This window comes from Megalobrama amblycephala, linkage group LG3 (genome assembly GCF_018812025.1).
Source record: "Megalobrama amblycephala isolate DHTTF-2021 linkage group LG3, ASM1881202v1, whole genome shotgun sequence".
Taxonomy (NCBI): domain Eukaryota; kingdom Metazoa; phylum Chordata; class Actinopteri; order Cypriniformes; family Xenocyprididae; genus Megalobrama; species Megalobrama amblycephala.
The window spans coordinates 45,895,006-45,911,149 of record NC_063046.1 but is presented as its reverse complement, the minus strand read 5'-3'; the positions used below and the strand labels follow the sequence as shown (position 1 = coordinate 45,911,149).

Sequence of the window (16,144 nt, the reverse complement as noted above, 5' to 3'; positions counted from 1 at the left end):
AGGGCAACATTTGTGTTTTAAAACCTTTATTTTAATATGGAAACATGACACCTCATTCTACAATATTTCTATGATTAAATCTCTGACTCCTCCCCATCAGCCAATCACTGTGTGTTTACTCCATAGCAACGAGGTCAACCCCGCCCTTACTCTTATCTTAAGACTTCAGTCTATTCCTTAGTAAAAGTTTGTCTCAGCAGCTTTGTGAATAGGTTTTAAGAGAAAACTCTTAGCTAAGAACTTTTACTGCTATTTAGGAAAACTCTTAGTGGTAAGATAAAATGTTTTGTGAATACGGCCCCTGCTGTCGTATCTGTGCCTCAAATTTGAGAGAACTCTTTTTTGGGGAGATTTTAACATCCAGATGGACAAAAAAGATTCTGCTTTAACAAAGGACTGCTTGTCTTTGCTGGAGTGCTTTGGATTGAATCAGTCTGTTGACTGTACTACACATAACAAAGGACATATTTTAGACCTTGTGATATCTAATGGATCTTTTGTGTCTCAGTTGTTTACTATTGATTTAGGGTTGTCTGATCATCTGGCAATCTTTTTTGATATGCACATACCTGTTGCACAAAAAATGACAGTATTTTAAGTCTGTTTTGCTGCAATGTGAAAAAAACCTGCAAAATGCGCCAACGCGTTTTCAGACCCCAGAGAGTTTAGTTTCTCTCCATCTGATCCTCTAGAGACAAAGGTTTCTATGTTAAATTCTGTTCTCTTATCTAGCCTGGACTTATTTGCTCCTCAAAAGTCATGCTCTGTTTCATTTGTACGTCCTGCTCCTTGGTATAATGAGGATTTGCTTATGATGAAGACATCTTGCCGTAAAATGGAGCGTAGGTGGTGTCTTTCAGGTCTGACTGTTCATCATCAAACATGGAAAGACTGCTTACAAGAATATAAGGCTGGTATTGTTTCTGCCAGATCTGATTATTTTTCTAAAATGATTAATGACAATCAAGGAAATTCAAGACAACTTTTTAATTCTATTAATAAATTGCTGAATTGTAAAACTGTCTGTCATGTTACTGCTTCTGATCATCTCTGTAATAAGTTCCTGGATTTCTTTGGCACAAAGGTTGAAAATGTTCGTAGAGGTTTATGTGCTTCTACTTCATTGTCTTCTTCAGCCGTTTTTATTCCTTGTTATTCTGGTTCCATGTTTTCAAAATTTTGTACACTTGACATTCTTTTTTAGCAGAGGTCTCTAAAATGAAAGCAGCCACTTCTTTACTAGATCCCACACCGTCTGGTTTGTTTTAATGAAAAGTGGTGGAAATAACGGATGATGGGCACAGAATGCTTACAAAACTCTGAGACATTTACAATTACACACCCACCACATGTAGCTTGAAAACTCAAAATACATCAGTACCTCAGTTTAAATAGATTTTTGTGTGTGGTGGTGTGGGTTTCAGGGATGTCTAGATAACTATAAACGAGTTAACGTTCACTTTTCTTAAAAATATTTAGCTATCAGTTTAAATGCTTCAGTTTGTATATATAATGCTGTATATCAGTTTAAATACTTAAATATTATATTATATTTTATTATATTATAATGTAAGCCTAATAAAAAAAATGATCTCACAAGGGGATTGTTTAGGGCTCCTTGCCACGAAAAATCTTAACCTCCTGGTATATAAAATCTGGGAAATTCATAAGCAATAAACATGTAATTTTGATGGTTTAACACTGTCTGTTGCTAATAATTGACTGTACAAAAATACATTATGGTTGTCCCAAACCATCATTGTAACTGCTCATATTATATTATTATAAAGAATTGAACTGTCCTGCAGGAGGACAGAAATTATTTTTTAATAGAATTTCTTGGTAAAGACTGGTACAGTAAATACAGCAATGTGAAAAAAATCTCAAGTAACCTAAAATGTGCTTAATTTAGTGACTGAACTGCTTGTTTTCAACATATTATTTAATAAATCACTAAGTTACATCAAGGGTCAAATAAAATAGAAACGGCACATTAAAGTTAAATGTTACAGTTGTATGATAAAGCCATTTTTTTTGTGTGTGTTTACGTTGATTGTACAGGTCTGATATAAAGTATGTTTTTGCTCAGGTGGCCAAAATGTGCGCTCAACAGAGAAAAGTTTTGCTCAGCGAGAAAAAAAATTAGAGGGAACATTGACTGTAAACGCGATTAATCTATAGCGTAATTCTGAACCTTTTGGCTTGCCATACGTTTTCATAGGGAATGCATTTTTGCATTCCACTGTGCCATTTTTCCATGGAAATGTGTTTGTTTGACTGTTGCACTAGCGTCTTTCACCGCATTTTGTGCATGACAGCGCTAAAACACGGCGCTCAAGTTAAAAGAAGTTTTTCAAACATGCCTCTATAAAAACAGATACCTCAACAGGCCAATTTGACAGCTAAATCTACACTTTAATTCCAGTAGCTTAAATATAGTCTAAATATTCTTAAGAGTTAAGTTCATTGTCATTTGAAAGTGTGTAGGCCTACTTGCATTATTATGCTGTTATATTATGATTATATATTCAGTGGCATAAAATGGTCTTAAAATGACAATATCACATATCGCAATTATTTCTGGGGCAATATATCGCACAACAAAAAGTAGTTATCGTGACAGGTCTATCACTTAGAAATACCCAGGGTTCACTCAAAGCAAGGAGAGTCTGCTTTTAGCTGTTACGCCAGCCACAGCTGGAACCAGTTCATTGATAATGCATATTTTTCTTACAAAAACCAATCGCTTTGCTTCAGAAGCTCTTTATTAACCCCATGGAGCTGTATGGATTATATTTAGGATGGATGGATGCATTTATTTTGGGCTTCAAAACAGGCCCCCCATTCACAACCATTATAAATCTTTGGAGAGCCAGGACATTTTTCCATATATCTCCAATTTTGTACATCTGGAAGAAGAGTCATTTACACCTAGGATGGCTTGAGAGTGAGTAAATCATGGGATAATTTTCATTTTTGGGTGAACTATCCCTTTAAAAGGTGCAATATGTAATAATTTGTCCGCTAGAGGTCGCTAGAGGCCTATTCAAAACAAAGGCGTAGCTTGATGATGGCAAGTTTGATCAACACATGCCTCACGAGCAGCGGGACCTTTATTATGTCACAGTCGCCGGTGCTGCTTTCACTTTTCCGGTCATGAGTATGAGGTAAAGCAGCTCTGTTTATCATATTAGATACATTTGAGTGTGATGAAAATGATGTTATAACGTTACTCTGTGCGTTCACTCGGCGGCTGCTGTGAGACACTGTTACACACTGCAGTAAGATAGATCGATTTTACAATATCATATTAAATGCTGGATGGCTTGTGTAGATAAATGGCATAATTTTAAAACGTATTGTATGGAGAAAATGCTGTATTACTGTTACTAAAAATAAAGCTGCATCTGATTATGCTATGTTAGCTACTTCACAAAATAGTGTTTTTCTCTGAGGCATGGTAAAGCATGGTACTCACAAAAAAATCAAGAAAATCAGATTTAAACAATAAGACTAAACGTGTTGAGCTATATAACAACAATTAGTTTTCTGTCTATAAATATATCAAAACAGTTGATCCCTTGTCTATTAAAACATGTAAATATTAAAGCGTCTTTGGTGTTTCCATGATTTCTACAAAATAAAACCGGAAATCGAGGGTAACGCGGGTATGACACAATTGACAGGCGACTCCTCACACGTCCCGAAGCCTTAGTTAAAATTACAATCTTCTCACGATTTACAAATAGTTGCAAACATTTGTGATATTTGGGAAAGTGGTTTTTGGATATTTTACTGCAAAAATATTACATATTGCACATTTAAAACCTATAAATCATAATATTTATTACATTTATGAAGAAAAGGCTCAGCACTCAAGGCTCTATTGTCTCAACGGTGTTCAGTTTATAACCGACAACAGCCATTTAGTGATTTCTGATTTGGTCTTAGGAGTCCTCTTGACTACTCCTAACATTTCACAGATTTTGGAGCTAGTTTTAGCGCTAAATGCTTTGTGAAATACTCTTAGAGCAAATACTTAAGAGTCCTAAATTTAGGACTGACAAGCCCATTATTTTTAAGAATTTCTCTTAAATCGGCATGTTAGGAGCTACTTTTAGCCTTAAGATGTTTTGTGAATAAGATCCCAGATCTGAAGTTGATTCTCTGAGACATCAAAGTAAATTGTTGACACGAGGGATCAAATTACCATAAGAAACTGAATGTAGAAATGTGTTTAAAGAGAATCATTAACAGCATGTTTTGCTAGCTTTCTACATCAAGTGGGCAGACATTTTCAGCTCTGTCCAGAGATATGGGTTCAAGTCTTGGCTCTGGGTGGATCACTGAAGGACTTGGACAGGTTTACACGTCTATATGCTGAACTGGTCATTAGTTTAAGAGACTGTGCAATATTCCATGTGGATCCATTTAGTCCATGTGCAATAAAACAGTGAGGAAAACTGAGGCAGTCCACAGAAAGCAGATACTGATCTGTTTGTTCTAAAAGGCACACGACACAATACTGATCTAAAATAAAATCATAGTTACGATGAAAGTAAATATTTCACTCACCAGAAACAGTAACATTGAATATCTTGAATGAGGATTTGCCATTTCTGATGATCTTTAGTTTGTATTTTCCAGTGTGGAAAGTTTCAATTGTCTTGATGGTGAGATCTCCAGTCTGATGATTCAGATCCACTTTGTCTGTAAATCTAGGATCAGTGTACCTAGACTCTTCTTCACACTTCTCTTCTGTGTTTTTAGCTAAGAGATAGTTACAATTTCCAAACATCCAGAATATCTTATCTCCTGTCTGTATTTCAGGATTGACACGTAGAGTCACATCCTTCCCCTTCATCACTGACACTGACTTCTGTTCATCTGTCAAAGAAACAGAGAAAAATACAGAAGAGAAATCAGAAGCAGAAAACCAACAGCAGCAGAAATAAACAGAAGAAACATTGACATATCACACCTGACATACTGGATCACAAACACATCATTTACTCTATTTTAAGTTGAAAAGAGCTCAACTTGTCATTGTAGAAATCTGAATGTAAGTATAAATCTCTACAGCTCATGTGTGTTTGACTGATGAAACTGTGTTGAACTCCAGTCTGTGTTTCTAAGAGTAAAAATCCACTCAAATGACATGAAATATGAGTGTGTTGAATTGTGTTTGTGTGAAGAAGCGCTTCTGAATGTTTGATTTGTGATCAGATAATGACTGTACTGCAGTTCAATAATGATCAGGAATAATGAGGAGGATTGTGACTGATAAAGTTGATCAAACAATCCTGCAGACAGAAGCAACACAGTCTGTGTGAAGAACAGTTTCAGATGGAAGCTGCTCCCAAATGGTCAGTCCAGGCCTACATAGACTTCAATATAAACTAAAATCGGTCCATGTTACGTGTCTGACTGTCAATAAGTGTTAATTTATATCGTGTAACATTGTTGTGTGGAGCAAGAGTTGTGTGTGAAGTGCTCTCTCTCTTTCTCTCTCACTCTCCCCGTTGCTCCGTGCTGATTGGTGTGAACACAGGTGCAGCGGTTTATGTGGGTGGAGCCGGGAATCGTTCAGTGGATAAAAGCTTGGAGGGAAGACTGCTCGATGAGTTCCCTCTCCTGCTTCCTGTTGTATCAGCCGAATGTGTGTGACGCTGCGGGATTAGCCTTTAAAGTAAATCCTGGTGTGGAGTACAAATTGTTAGCGGTATAGGCCGGTAAATGTTCAATTGCCCTTTCCCATGCAGACCGTTTGTTAGTGGGAGGCCCTTTTTTTGTTTAATTACTATTTTTCTCCTGTTTCCTCTGTTAGCAGGGAGGTAAGACTGGTGTTTTTATTTTGTTATCTCTTTTCCAGTGAAAATCTTTAAAAGTAGGTAGATCCCCCATCTTTTGTTTATTGTTTTGGCCGACCCACTGACTTCAAGCCATCCTTCATTTAAGAAATAAACTTCCTCTCTGACTCAACTGGTGACATTGTGGTGTTTGTGGGAGCAGGAGACGGGACTCCGGGTGACACGTTACGATGTGTTTCTCTCTATGTTACGACCGAAGGCTGTGTTTGTGGAGTTCGTAACAGTCCAAAATACGTTCTGCAATATATATTTTCAGTTTCTAGACAATTTTAAGTCGTAAAATGATCTGGAAATATTAAAACTCAGCATATGGCTTCAGCAGGCAGGTATGCTGTGTGATGACTGCACTGATTCATGGTGCCTCTGCCCTCAACAGATTCCACATTTCTCCCAATGTTAGTCTGTGGTGAAATATGGAAATACAGTGTGTCATAACTGAGATCAATTAGGGGAGAAATTAGTCTGCTCTACTTGTTTTTGCGTTACTAGTCTCTGCAGTTAAAAACACGAAGTTGACAATTCTGGCTATACTTTCATTATTTTAATTTATTTAATTCTAATTTATTTATTGATCACTCTGGGTTGTTAATTTAACTATTTGTGGCTTGTGTTTTGATGTTCCCCTGCACTTCATGCATTTTGCACTTGATTATGACCATTTCTTTTTAATTATTATTTTTATTTATTAGAACGGTATATTCTGCTCTAATTCAATTCTGGTAAATTAATTTTTGATTGTTTTTCAGTACATTGATGTTGCGCTGTAGATTAGTTAAAGCTTGCTCACACCGGCAATTTAGCCGATTTAATTTGATTTGCTGACATATGAAATGCATATCCATCTGAACTGTGGCCTTTCTGTGGTTATATTGTGGATAGAGAGAGAGAAAGAGAGAGAGAGATTTAATTTATTCATTCATTCATTCATTCATTCATTTATTTATTTAAAGGTTTATTGATCCAAAATGTTTTTATTCATTTTCTTCTATATCTTTGTGTGGTGTTCTGTAAATCGTGGTTGTGAATGTTTATCCACATTGCATTTCATTTCAGTTTAAAAATGATAAAAATCATTTTAGGTTTCATCTATCACTTGATAGGCAGTTTGGTGGCTGTATTAGAAAGTTGTTTCTGTGTGTTGTGTGTGAGAGAAAATAAAAGCTGTCTTAAAGTCCCTGTAAAGTCAATTCTGAGAATTATTTCTAAACACTTTATAAAATGTTACAAATGTATTGCTGTAACATTACAAAGACAGTGAATTGTGTAATGCTTAATTGTGAAGTTAGAGCGTTAAACAGTTTTTCACCAAGTCTCTGTTCAGGATTTTTGGGAGGAGCTAAAACAGGGGTCTGATGACGCACTGGAGTCCCCGAACATGGTCCCGCCCCTGACGCTACAGCAGCTCACCTGCTCAATCTTGAGTGTCATTACAGTTATACAGCCCTTTGCAGATTTAGCTAGCAATGCCTTTGTCACGCAAATGCATATTACATAGTTGTTATGTACAATACAGCTCTGTCTCCTTATTTAAATTTCCTAAAACGATGATATGAAGTGGATTCATTTAGTCTCTAAAGTGATCGTTCTACACCGGATAATTTTACAAACTTTCATCAGACAGCTGGGATTCCCAGATAATCCGCTGTTTTTGGTGAATGTGACTAAACAGTCTATCTCTCGCCTCAGCCTTCCTACCGTCCCACCGACAACCGATGATATATGGGGCCGGACAGAGTCTCTCCCGTCCCGGCCTTCATCCTCCCGTCTCACGGCGCCATCATTTGTCGACTCGCCAACAGCCGGCAGTTCGTGCCCACCAATGAGTGTAAGTTGTCGTGTGTGCTTATGCTATAATTAGTAGGTAGTCCACAGTAACTCTACTAAAATTTGCAACACTAAATGATTATTTTTATATGCACCAGTTTGACTCATTAGACAAGTAAGTTGAGACGGCAGCTCTCTCGAGTGGGTGTGGTTTCAGCGCCGACAGTGGACACGCCCCCAGCGTTTGAGAGCAGAGAGCGCTGCCTATTTTTTTTCCGAGATTTTGATAATTTATTTAATTTACTTGCAGATTTTTTTAATCATTCAAATTTGGCTGGGTGGTTAATAACACATTGTTCTGTGGTGTGACAAACTCAGAACACATACTTTAAAATGACTTTACAGGGACTTTAAGGCCCAATAGGCCTTACTTTATTTTCCGTGTCCCGCTCCATCTCATGCACAGTTGAGCGCGTGAGCCTTTCAAAGTAGCCAATACTCCTTTGGCCTTAAGCACTGAAAGAGTTTGTGTGCACAATATCTAGTTTCAAGTTTTTTTATGCAATATTCCAATTTTTCGCACAAGTTAATTCACAACTTTGGATAGAAACTTGCAGATTTTAAGTGTGTGTGCACTAAGAGTCAGTCAATCTGCATTAGAACGCCACCCTCAGGCTGAATTATGCAAGGACACAACACTGCAAAATGGTGTCTGCATGTTTTCAGCAATTACAATGTAAAATCTTTATCTAGTGCTATAACCCAGAATCTACCCCAGCTAAATTTATGGTTAGGAGCCAATACCTCTAGCTACAAACCAGGTTTCTAAATTATTTTATTGCTGTTTAGTGTTTAGCACTGCTAAATGAAGAACTTATCTAAAACTTAACAATGTTCCTCATAGCTGCATGGGAAACAACTGTTATTCAAATAATATATAAAATATGCTGACCAAATGTCTACCAAATACCTGACTCTGTGCAAGAGTACCTATAAACTGATGCCATTTCAAAGGACATGACGTACAACATATCACTAAATTACCACAGAAAATCTGAATGTATGTGGAAGAATGTAATCATTATTATATTGGCCGACTCACCCTTGACATAAACGATGAATTTTTTGTTCAAGTTCTGCACAAGTCTTCTGCACATGTTCTGTACAAATCTGCCTCCTCTGATCCTCAGTTCATAGACTCCTGTGTCTTCAGGTCTGGTGTCTGTGATGATCAGAGATCCAGTCTTCTTGTCCACCTTCAGTCTGTCTCTGAATCTCCCATCAGGAACAGTGATCTCTCCAGTCCCTCTTTGGATTTCAGCTATGACAGTCTTCTTTTCATCTCCAAACAGCCACTGTATCTGATCATCTTTGTTTATTTCAATGCCAGGGGTTAGAGTGACAGATTCTCTCTCTATGACTGTCTTCACTTCATGTCACAGCAGCACACAGAAACAGAGAAAAGAGGAGATTGTAAGAGAGTGAACTGAAGGACTGAGAGGATACAATGTGACTCTTCATGTGCTTCTAATCACTTCATCACTTCATGCTAGCATACATTAATTTATTAGAGGGTTAGTTCACCCAAAATAAACATTGTCACTTAATTACTTAATTACCCTCATGTCATTCCACACCTGTGACTTTTGTTTACCCTTCAGAACACAAATGAAGATCTTTTAATAACATCAGAGAGTTTTTTGTCCCTCGTTGACAGTCTACTTAACTACCGTTGTCAAGGTCCAGAACTGTAGTAAAGACATCATTAAAATAATCCATGTGACTCCAGTGGTTTATCCTCAATTTATCATGCAAAGTCATAAATTATGTTTTTTGTGCAAACAAAGCACTCATGCCACTTCATAAAATTGACTTTAAACCACTGGAGTCACATGGATTACTTTAATGATGTCTTTACTAGTGTTCTGGGCCTCGAAAGTGGTAGTAGACTGTGAATGGAGAGACAGAAAACTCTCAGATTTCATTAAAAGTATCTTAATTTGTGTTCTGAAGATGAATGAAGGTCTTACAGGTGTGGAACAACATGAGGGTGAGGAATAAATGACAGAATTTTCATTTTTGGCTGAACTAACCCTTTAATAATTCACCACTGAATTAGCACTGAAAAAAAAAATATCAGAAACAAACTTGTTTGTAAACTGTTCATTCAATATTTTGCTATATTAAACATCTGTTTTAAGTACACACTCATTGTCACATTCTGTCATTATTTACTCGTCCTCACATTCTTTCAAATGAATGACTAGATTCTGAAGAGTCTTCTTACAGCTCTTTACAATGTAATGTCAGTTTATAGAGGTCTTCACAAAGCTCAGAGATGATATTTAAACACAACAGAAATGCAGTTCATCTGCTACAAGTCCTTTTGAACCCAAATGATAGATTTGTGTGCAGCTTAAGTGCTTATTTCCTCCAAATCTTTTCTTAAATCTTATTTTTCATAGTCAAAACACATCAAGTTCACCTATGAAATATTCAACAACTAATTCTCTCTGTCATCGACGACAGGTAATCAGGTGGTCTGTTTGTGCCCAAATACCTTTTGTGTTGCTTTTTGAGAACTTTAGTGAAGAGGAAAACAATCAATGAATAATTACTCATATTTCTGTCTGTTTACATACAATCACATACCTTAATACTTCCAGTGAGCAAGACTTATTGTCATCTGTCTAAGCTTTTAGACAGATGACACTTGCTTATTGTTTGACAAACATGAGCTCTAAAAACTACTGTGTAAATGCTCCTGTTTTCAATGACGTAAAGCTGGGCTAATGATGACAGAATTTATATTTTTTAATAAACTGTCTTTATAGGGATAAATATCACTAACTGACCAGAGATGATGTGGTAATAGACATGCAAAATCTTGACATTTTCTTGTGTTTCGGTTTAGAGTTTCTGTATTAAATAATTAGTTCACTTTCAAATACATTTTCCTGATAATTTACTCACCCCCATGTCATCCAAGATGTTCATGTCTTTCTTTCTTCAGTTGAAAAGAAATTAAGGTTTTTGATGAAAACATTCCAGGATTATTCTCCATATAGTGGACTTTACTGGCCTTCAAACAGTTGAAGGTCAAAATTACAGTTTCAGTGCAGCTTCAAAGAGCTTTAAATGATACCAGACGAGGAATAAGAGTCTTAGCAAAACGATCGGTCATTTAAAAAAAAATACAACTGGAAATGCCCCTACGGTCATTCCATAAATTGAACAGGGAAGGTGTAGGACACACAGCGTAAGCTTTTTGAAGAATATGGAGGGTGGAATGACGGAAGCACGTTCAAGGCGATAATTTGTGTTTATAAAGCATATACAGTTGTATTTTTTTTTAAATGTCTGAACGTTTCTCTAGATAAGACCCTTATTCCTCGTCTGGTATCGTTTAAAGCCCTTTGAAGCTGCACTGAAACTGTAATTTTGACCTTCAACCGTTTGGAGTCCATTGAAATCCACTATAAGGAGAAAAATCCTGGAATGTTTTCATCAAAAACCTTCATTTCTTTTCCACTGAAGAAAGAAAGACATGAACATCTTGGATGACATGAGGGTGAGTAAATTATCAGGAAATTTTATTTGAAAGTGAACTAATCCTTTAATAGTCTATGATGTTTGACTGAATGAAGAGCTCAGGCAGCCCCAATAAAACTAAAAATGACAGAAAAAGGACAGCAGGATGATTTATGGGCTGTTTCTGCTAAATTTGTCAACCTTCAATAGCAAAAGAACAAAACTACATGAAATACATGATCAAAAGATCTTAAAATCAGCATTTTAAACAGACAGAGATTCAGTAATTAGTATTAATGTAATTCAGCTCAACTCTGAACAATCACACAAATCACTGATTACTGCACTAAATCAACCACAAGTAGAACTAGTAAAAAGGTAGAAATATTGATTTTGAAAAATTGTATTATACATTTAAACTGTACTGTACTACAATAAAGCTCAATGTTTTTCCTATTGCTGTGTCAGCTGTAATACTTACACATTTGCTTTTGTAGTTCAGAGACTTTGTGACGATAGTAAAAAACACCAGCAGCAGCGGATAATACCAGCAGAACAACAACAATCCCTGCTACAGCAGCTGAAGACAGAGCTGGTACTGGAACAGATGAAGAGAGACAGAGATTAGTGTGAATGAGTCTGATCTATAACAAACACTATAAACATCAACACTATATAACCTGAGTGAAGATCTGATACTGTAATGATAGAGTCATTAGTGTGAATGAGTCTGATCTATAACAAACACTATAAACATCAGCACTATATAACCTGAGTGAAGATCTGATACTGTAATGATAGAGTCATTAGTGTGAATGTGTCTGATCTATAACAAACACTATAAACATCAACACTATATAACCTGAGTGAAGATCTGATACTGTAATGATAAAGAGTCATTAGTGTGAATGAGTCTGATCTATAACAAACACTATAAACATCAGCACTATATAACCTGAGTGATAAAGAAAGTCATTATTTATCAGATCTACTTTATTTTCAGGTTTCAGACAAGCTGTTTTAGATAATAAACGTTCTGGGTGAGAAGTTATGAATTATTTACGGACAGCTGATAAACAATCATTACATTAATAGTCTTGAGTTACTCACCGCTGACAGTAACAGTGAATTTCTTGTGTAAAGTCTGTTTGCTGCTGCTGATCTTCACTTTATAAACTCCAGAGTCTGATAATCTGGTCTTTGTGATGGTCAGAGATCCAGTATGATGATCCAGCTTCAGTCTGTCTCTGAATCTCTCATCAGGATCATATAATGGTGGACTCTTGGCCTCTAGATCATGTTTAGCTATGAGTTTTCCTTCATCTCCAAACCTCCACACTATCAGCTCATCTCCGTGTGTTTCAGTATCAGTCAGAAGAGAGACAGGATATCCCTCCGTCTCTGATACACTCTTCATTTCAGATCCACCGGCACCAATAACAGCTGGAGACTCTGCATGAGACAGATTCACAGAAGTGCTGCTGTATATAATTTTCCTTAAACATATTCCTTAAATATATTTGTGTTGATTGAGTCAGCTCTCTTTCTATAGGCAAAAGCTATTCTGTAAGATTGTTTTTTTTTTTTTTGATTTTCTGGCTGCAGTTTAAATCTCATCTTGATTCATTTTAATTAATAAAACAACAATAAACTTCAAAACAACTTCAAAAGTGTCCTCACCATAGACAGTAACACTGAAATTCAAATATAAGGTCCCAGTTCTGTGGTTGATCTCTAGTCTATAAAGTCCAGAGTGTTTAGTTCTCATGTTTGTGATTGTCAGAGATCCAGTCTGATCCAGCTTCAGTCTGTCTTTGAACATCTCAGGGAGATTGTGAGACAGTGAAATCTCATTTTCCTCGATTTGAGCAATGACTGAACGTGAGTCTCCAAACCTCCACATCATCTGATTAATTCCCTGTATTTGAGTAAGATCAGGGTTTAGAGTGACTGAATCTCCCTCCATCACTATCACTATCTTCACTTCATCTGTTCCAGCACCAAACACTCCTGCAGAACAAACACAAACAGTTTCTCAGAGATTAAACTCATAAAACACTGCTGCTCATGCAAGCACCATTCACATTTTCTTCTAGTTATTATTATTCCACACAAAAGTTTGACGCGCTACTCCTCCCGCAGCTTTTGTCACAGACCCACGAATGAAGTGTCAAATCCCATAGACTTAACATTGCGACAAACTTTGACGAGTCATAGCTCCTAACGAGGATTTCGTAGAAACATGTGGGTCACCACATTTGAAGAGGCTGGCAGACTCTGTCAGACCATACCTCAAAATGGGGTGTAAGTTGTACCCCTGGGGAGCAAGAGCTGTGAACACTTCAGCTTGTGATTCTTATTAAGAGCGGGTCATTTTTTAGGATTCTTTAGCTAACTTAAGTCTCTGAGATCCTGACACCTTGCACTTCTGGAGACTCCAGGTAGGTTGCAGTTCTGGAAAATGGTGGCATTGGAGACTAAAGGGTTCCCGATGGTTTCACACTTAATTCTTCATCTTAATTCTTATTTTGCAGTTAACATGTGTCTTTTCTTTTCCACCTGTTTTTGTATGACCCCGCTGACCCAATGAGCATTTTGCTGTCCCTTGGTCATGCTTTAACTTTGCAATTTCTAGTATTGCATTGGTATTTCATCCTTCTCATGAGCAATTAACAATTTTTGACTTTTCAGTCTGAGTTAAATCTTTTTGCCTCATTTTGCCTGCAAAAGAAAACCTGCCTAATAATTCTGCACACCTGAATATGAGGTATTTTTCATTTCCCGCCTTCATGAACAATTATATATATCACTTATAAATAATTACATACAAAATGAATAGTAGTTATTAAGATTAATGTGGTTTAGAATTGGTAAATGTGCTTGGGAAAAAAAAATATGATCAGAAAATCAACTTGCCTAATAATTCTGCACACAGTGTAGTAACACCATAGCAACCACCCAGGTTACCATAGCAACAGCCTAGCAACCACCCAGAACACCTTAGCAATTGCCTAGAAACACCGTAGCAACCGAGTGGCGAGTTTTGGCACTGCAAGCACCATTCACATTTTCTTCAGGAAATGTCTAGTTGCCATTACTCCACTGAAATTTTGGCGTGTAAGATGTGAGTTAGTATTTTCACCCCATAATGGCGGCCGCGCTACCGGAGCGCCATCTAGTGGCTGTTACCCAAAAATTGATCAGAGTGTTTGATATTCGCTCTTTGGTGAATATCAAACTCGTGCCCCTGTCCCTTAATCGTTAATGTACTCTTTTCGGTCGTGTCGCGGTTTGTTTGTTTATTTAATTTATTCGTACACAGCTTCCATTCAACAACAGAGCACCTACCTGTATTTAATAAAAGTGCTGGACACTACAAATATTGAAGGACAAGTTAAAAAAGGGCGAATGTCGGTCCTGGAGCAGAAGTCCTGCAGAGTTATCTCCAACCATGATATACAAAACTCCCCTGCCCGAAGCTCCCTAGTAACCATTAAAACCCATTTTAGCTTGTTCAGAGTTTAATTTGAAGCAAAACTCTGCAGGACTCTTCTGGTTTTCCAGGATCATGTTGTCCACCCCGCCCTCTACTGTTTCCGGTGTTACGGATCAACTGGGGATCATGTCAACTGGGGGACATGCGCGTGCACGCAGATAGTTTTACCTGACTTTCCCGCAGATGTTGCTCAGCACTAGATTCGTCACAGGGATTTTTCTATTATTGTTTGTATTATTATTGGACTTTGTTGTTTCCCCTGTCGCTCTTCAAATGTATCAGACGCCGTTTAATGGAAGTTTTAATGCGTTTTCATGTCGCGTCTCACAGACCACGCCCATATTATTTTGTTTACATTCGTTTCAATGGAGTTCGTTTCTGACAACAATTTTGTAGGTGCATTAAATAAAAAAGCTATTTACGTTTTTTAAAGCATTTGTTTATATGTTTTTTATAATTGTTATTATTATTATAAAAATTTCAGCAGCAATATTTCCATGGTTTAAAAAGGATGTCAAGCATTTTTTTAAATATTTTAAATATGTTATTTATTTAAGGGAATATTTATTTAAGGGAATGATCAACAAATATATGCATAGTTAACAGGTGCAAAACCACAAAAAGCCATTTTAACAATAAATAAAGGCCTAGCTTCAAAGCAGCATTAGGCTACATAAAATGCATGTGTACATTATGAAGAGAAATCTGTTATGTCAGAAATTATTCTCAATGTAATGTTCATATGGCAAAAATGTATGGTTCTTTGATAATAGAAGTATGGTTAACATCATTCAGTTAAGCAGAAACATATTAAGGCAATAATGATTATAATATAAGGATAATTTTGCATGTTTATTCAGAGTTGGTGTCATCTGAAGTAGGTGATGTCCTCGCAGGTGTTGTCCTCATCTCTTCACAGGTGTTGGGTTCACTTAAAATCTTCACAAAGGCTGAATCCAAATGTTAGTGAGGCCGGTACCAAATAAAGATAACTGGCATAATTCAAATTTATATTACATATAAAGAGGCCTACGCTCATTTAATTGTATCCGGTGTTACGGATCAACTGGGGATCATGTTAACTGGGGACACGCGCGAGCACGCAGATAGTTTTACCTGGATTTCCAGCAGATGTTAGACGGCGACAGATTCGTCACATGCGATATTCCACGGATCTTAGTTTTAAAAATGCATGTTTCACCGGTTGTATCCATTGCGATGCGTAATAAAGCGCCTCGATTTCGCGGTGTTCGTTCCTGCGTTTTTGGAGCAGTTTTAATAAAGTTGATCATGCTCTCACGTCACGCTCACAAACCACGCCCACGTTAACGTGGGACACTAGTTTCGATAAATGTCAAACTTGTCAACGAAATTAAGTAAAGTGTAAGTATTTATTTTCAACATAAGTGTCTGTAGTGCGCTGTCATGTTTTCTAAACACAAATTACAACAGACAGATTAAGTTTAAGTTAGGCTAACTAAAG

The 16,144-nt window shown here is 36.9% G+C and overlaps 1 protein-coding gene across 1 annotated transcript in view; it reads right to left on the bottom strand.

The window, feature by feature from the left end:
• The window catches only part of LOC125265420, a 68,670-nt gene that overhangs the window by 46,302 nt on the left and 6,224 nt on the right, over positions 1 to 16,144 (bottom strand). The window contains exons 2-6 of the mRNA XM_048185633.1: positions 12,846 to 13,175; positions 12,276 to 12,617; positions 11,647 to 11,763; positions 8,737 to 9,063; positions 4,576 to 4,887 (exon numbers count right to left, since the gene is read on the bottom strand). Of these exons, the coding sequence (XP_048041590.1) occupies positions 4,576 to 4,887; positions 8,737 to 9,063; positions 11,647 to 11,763; positions 12,276 to 12,617; positions 12,846 to 13,175 (1,428 nt within the window). The remainder of the gene's footprint in view (positions 1 to 4,575; positions 4,888 to 8,736; positions 9,064 to 11,646; positions 11,764 to 12,275; positions 12,618 to 12,845; positions 13,176 to 16,144) is intronic.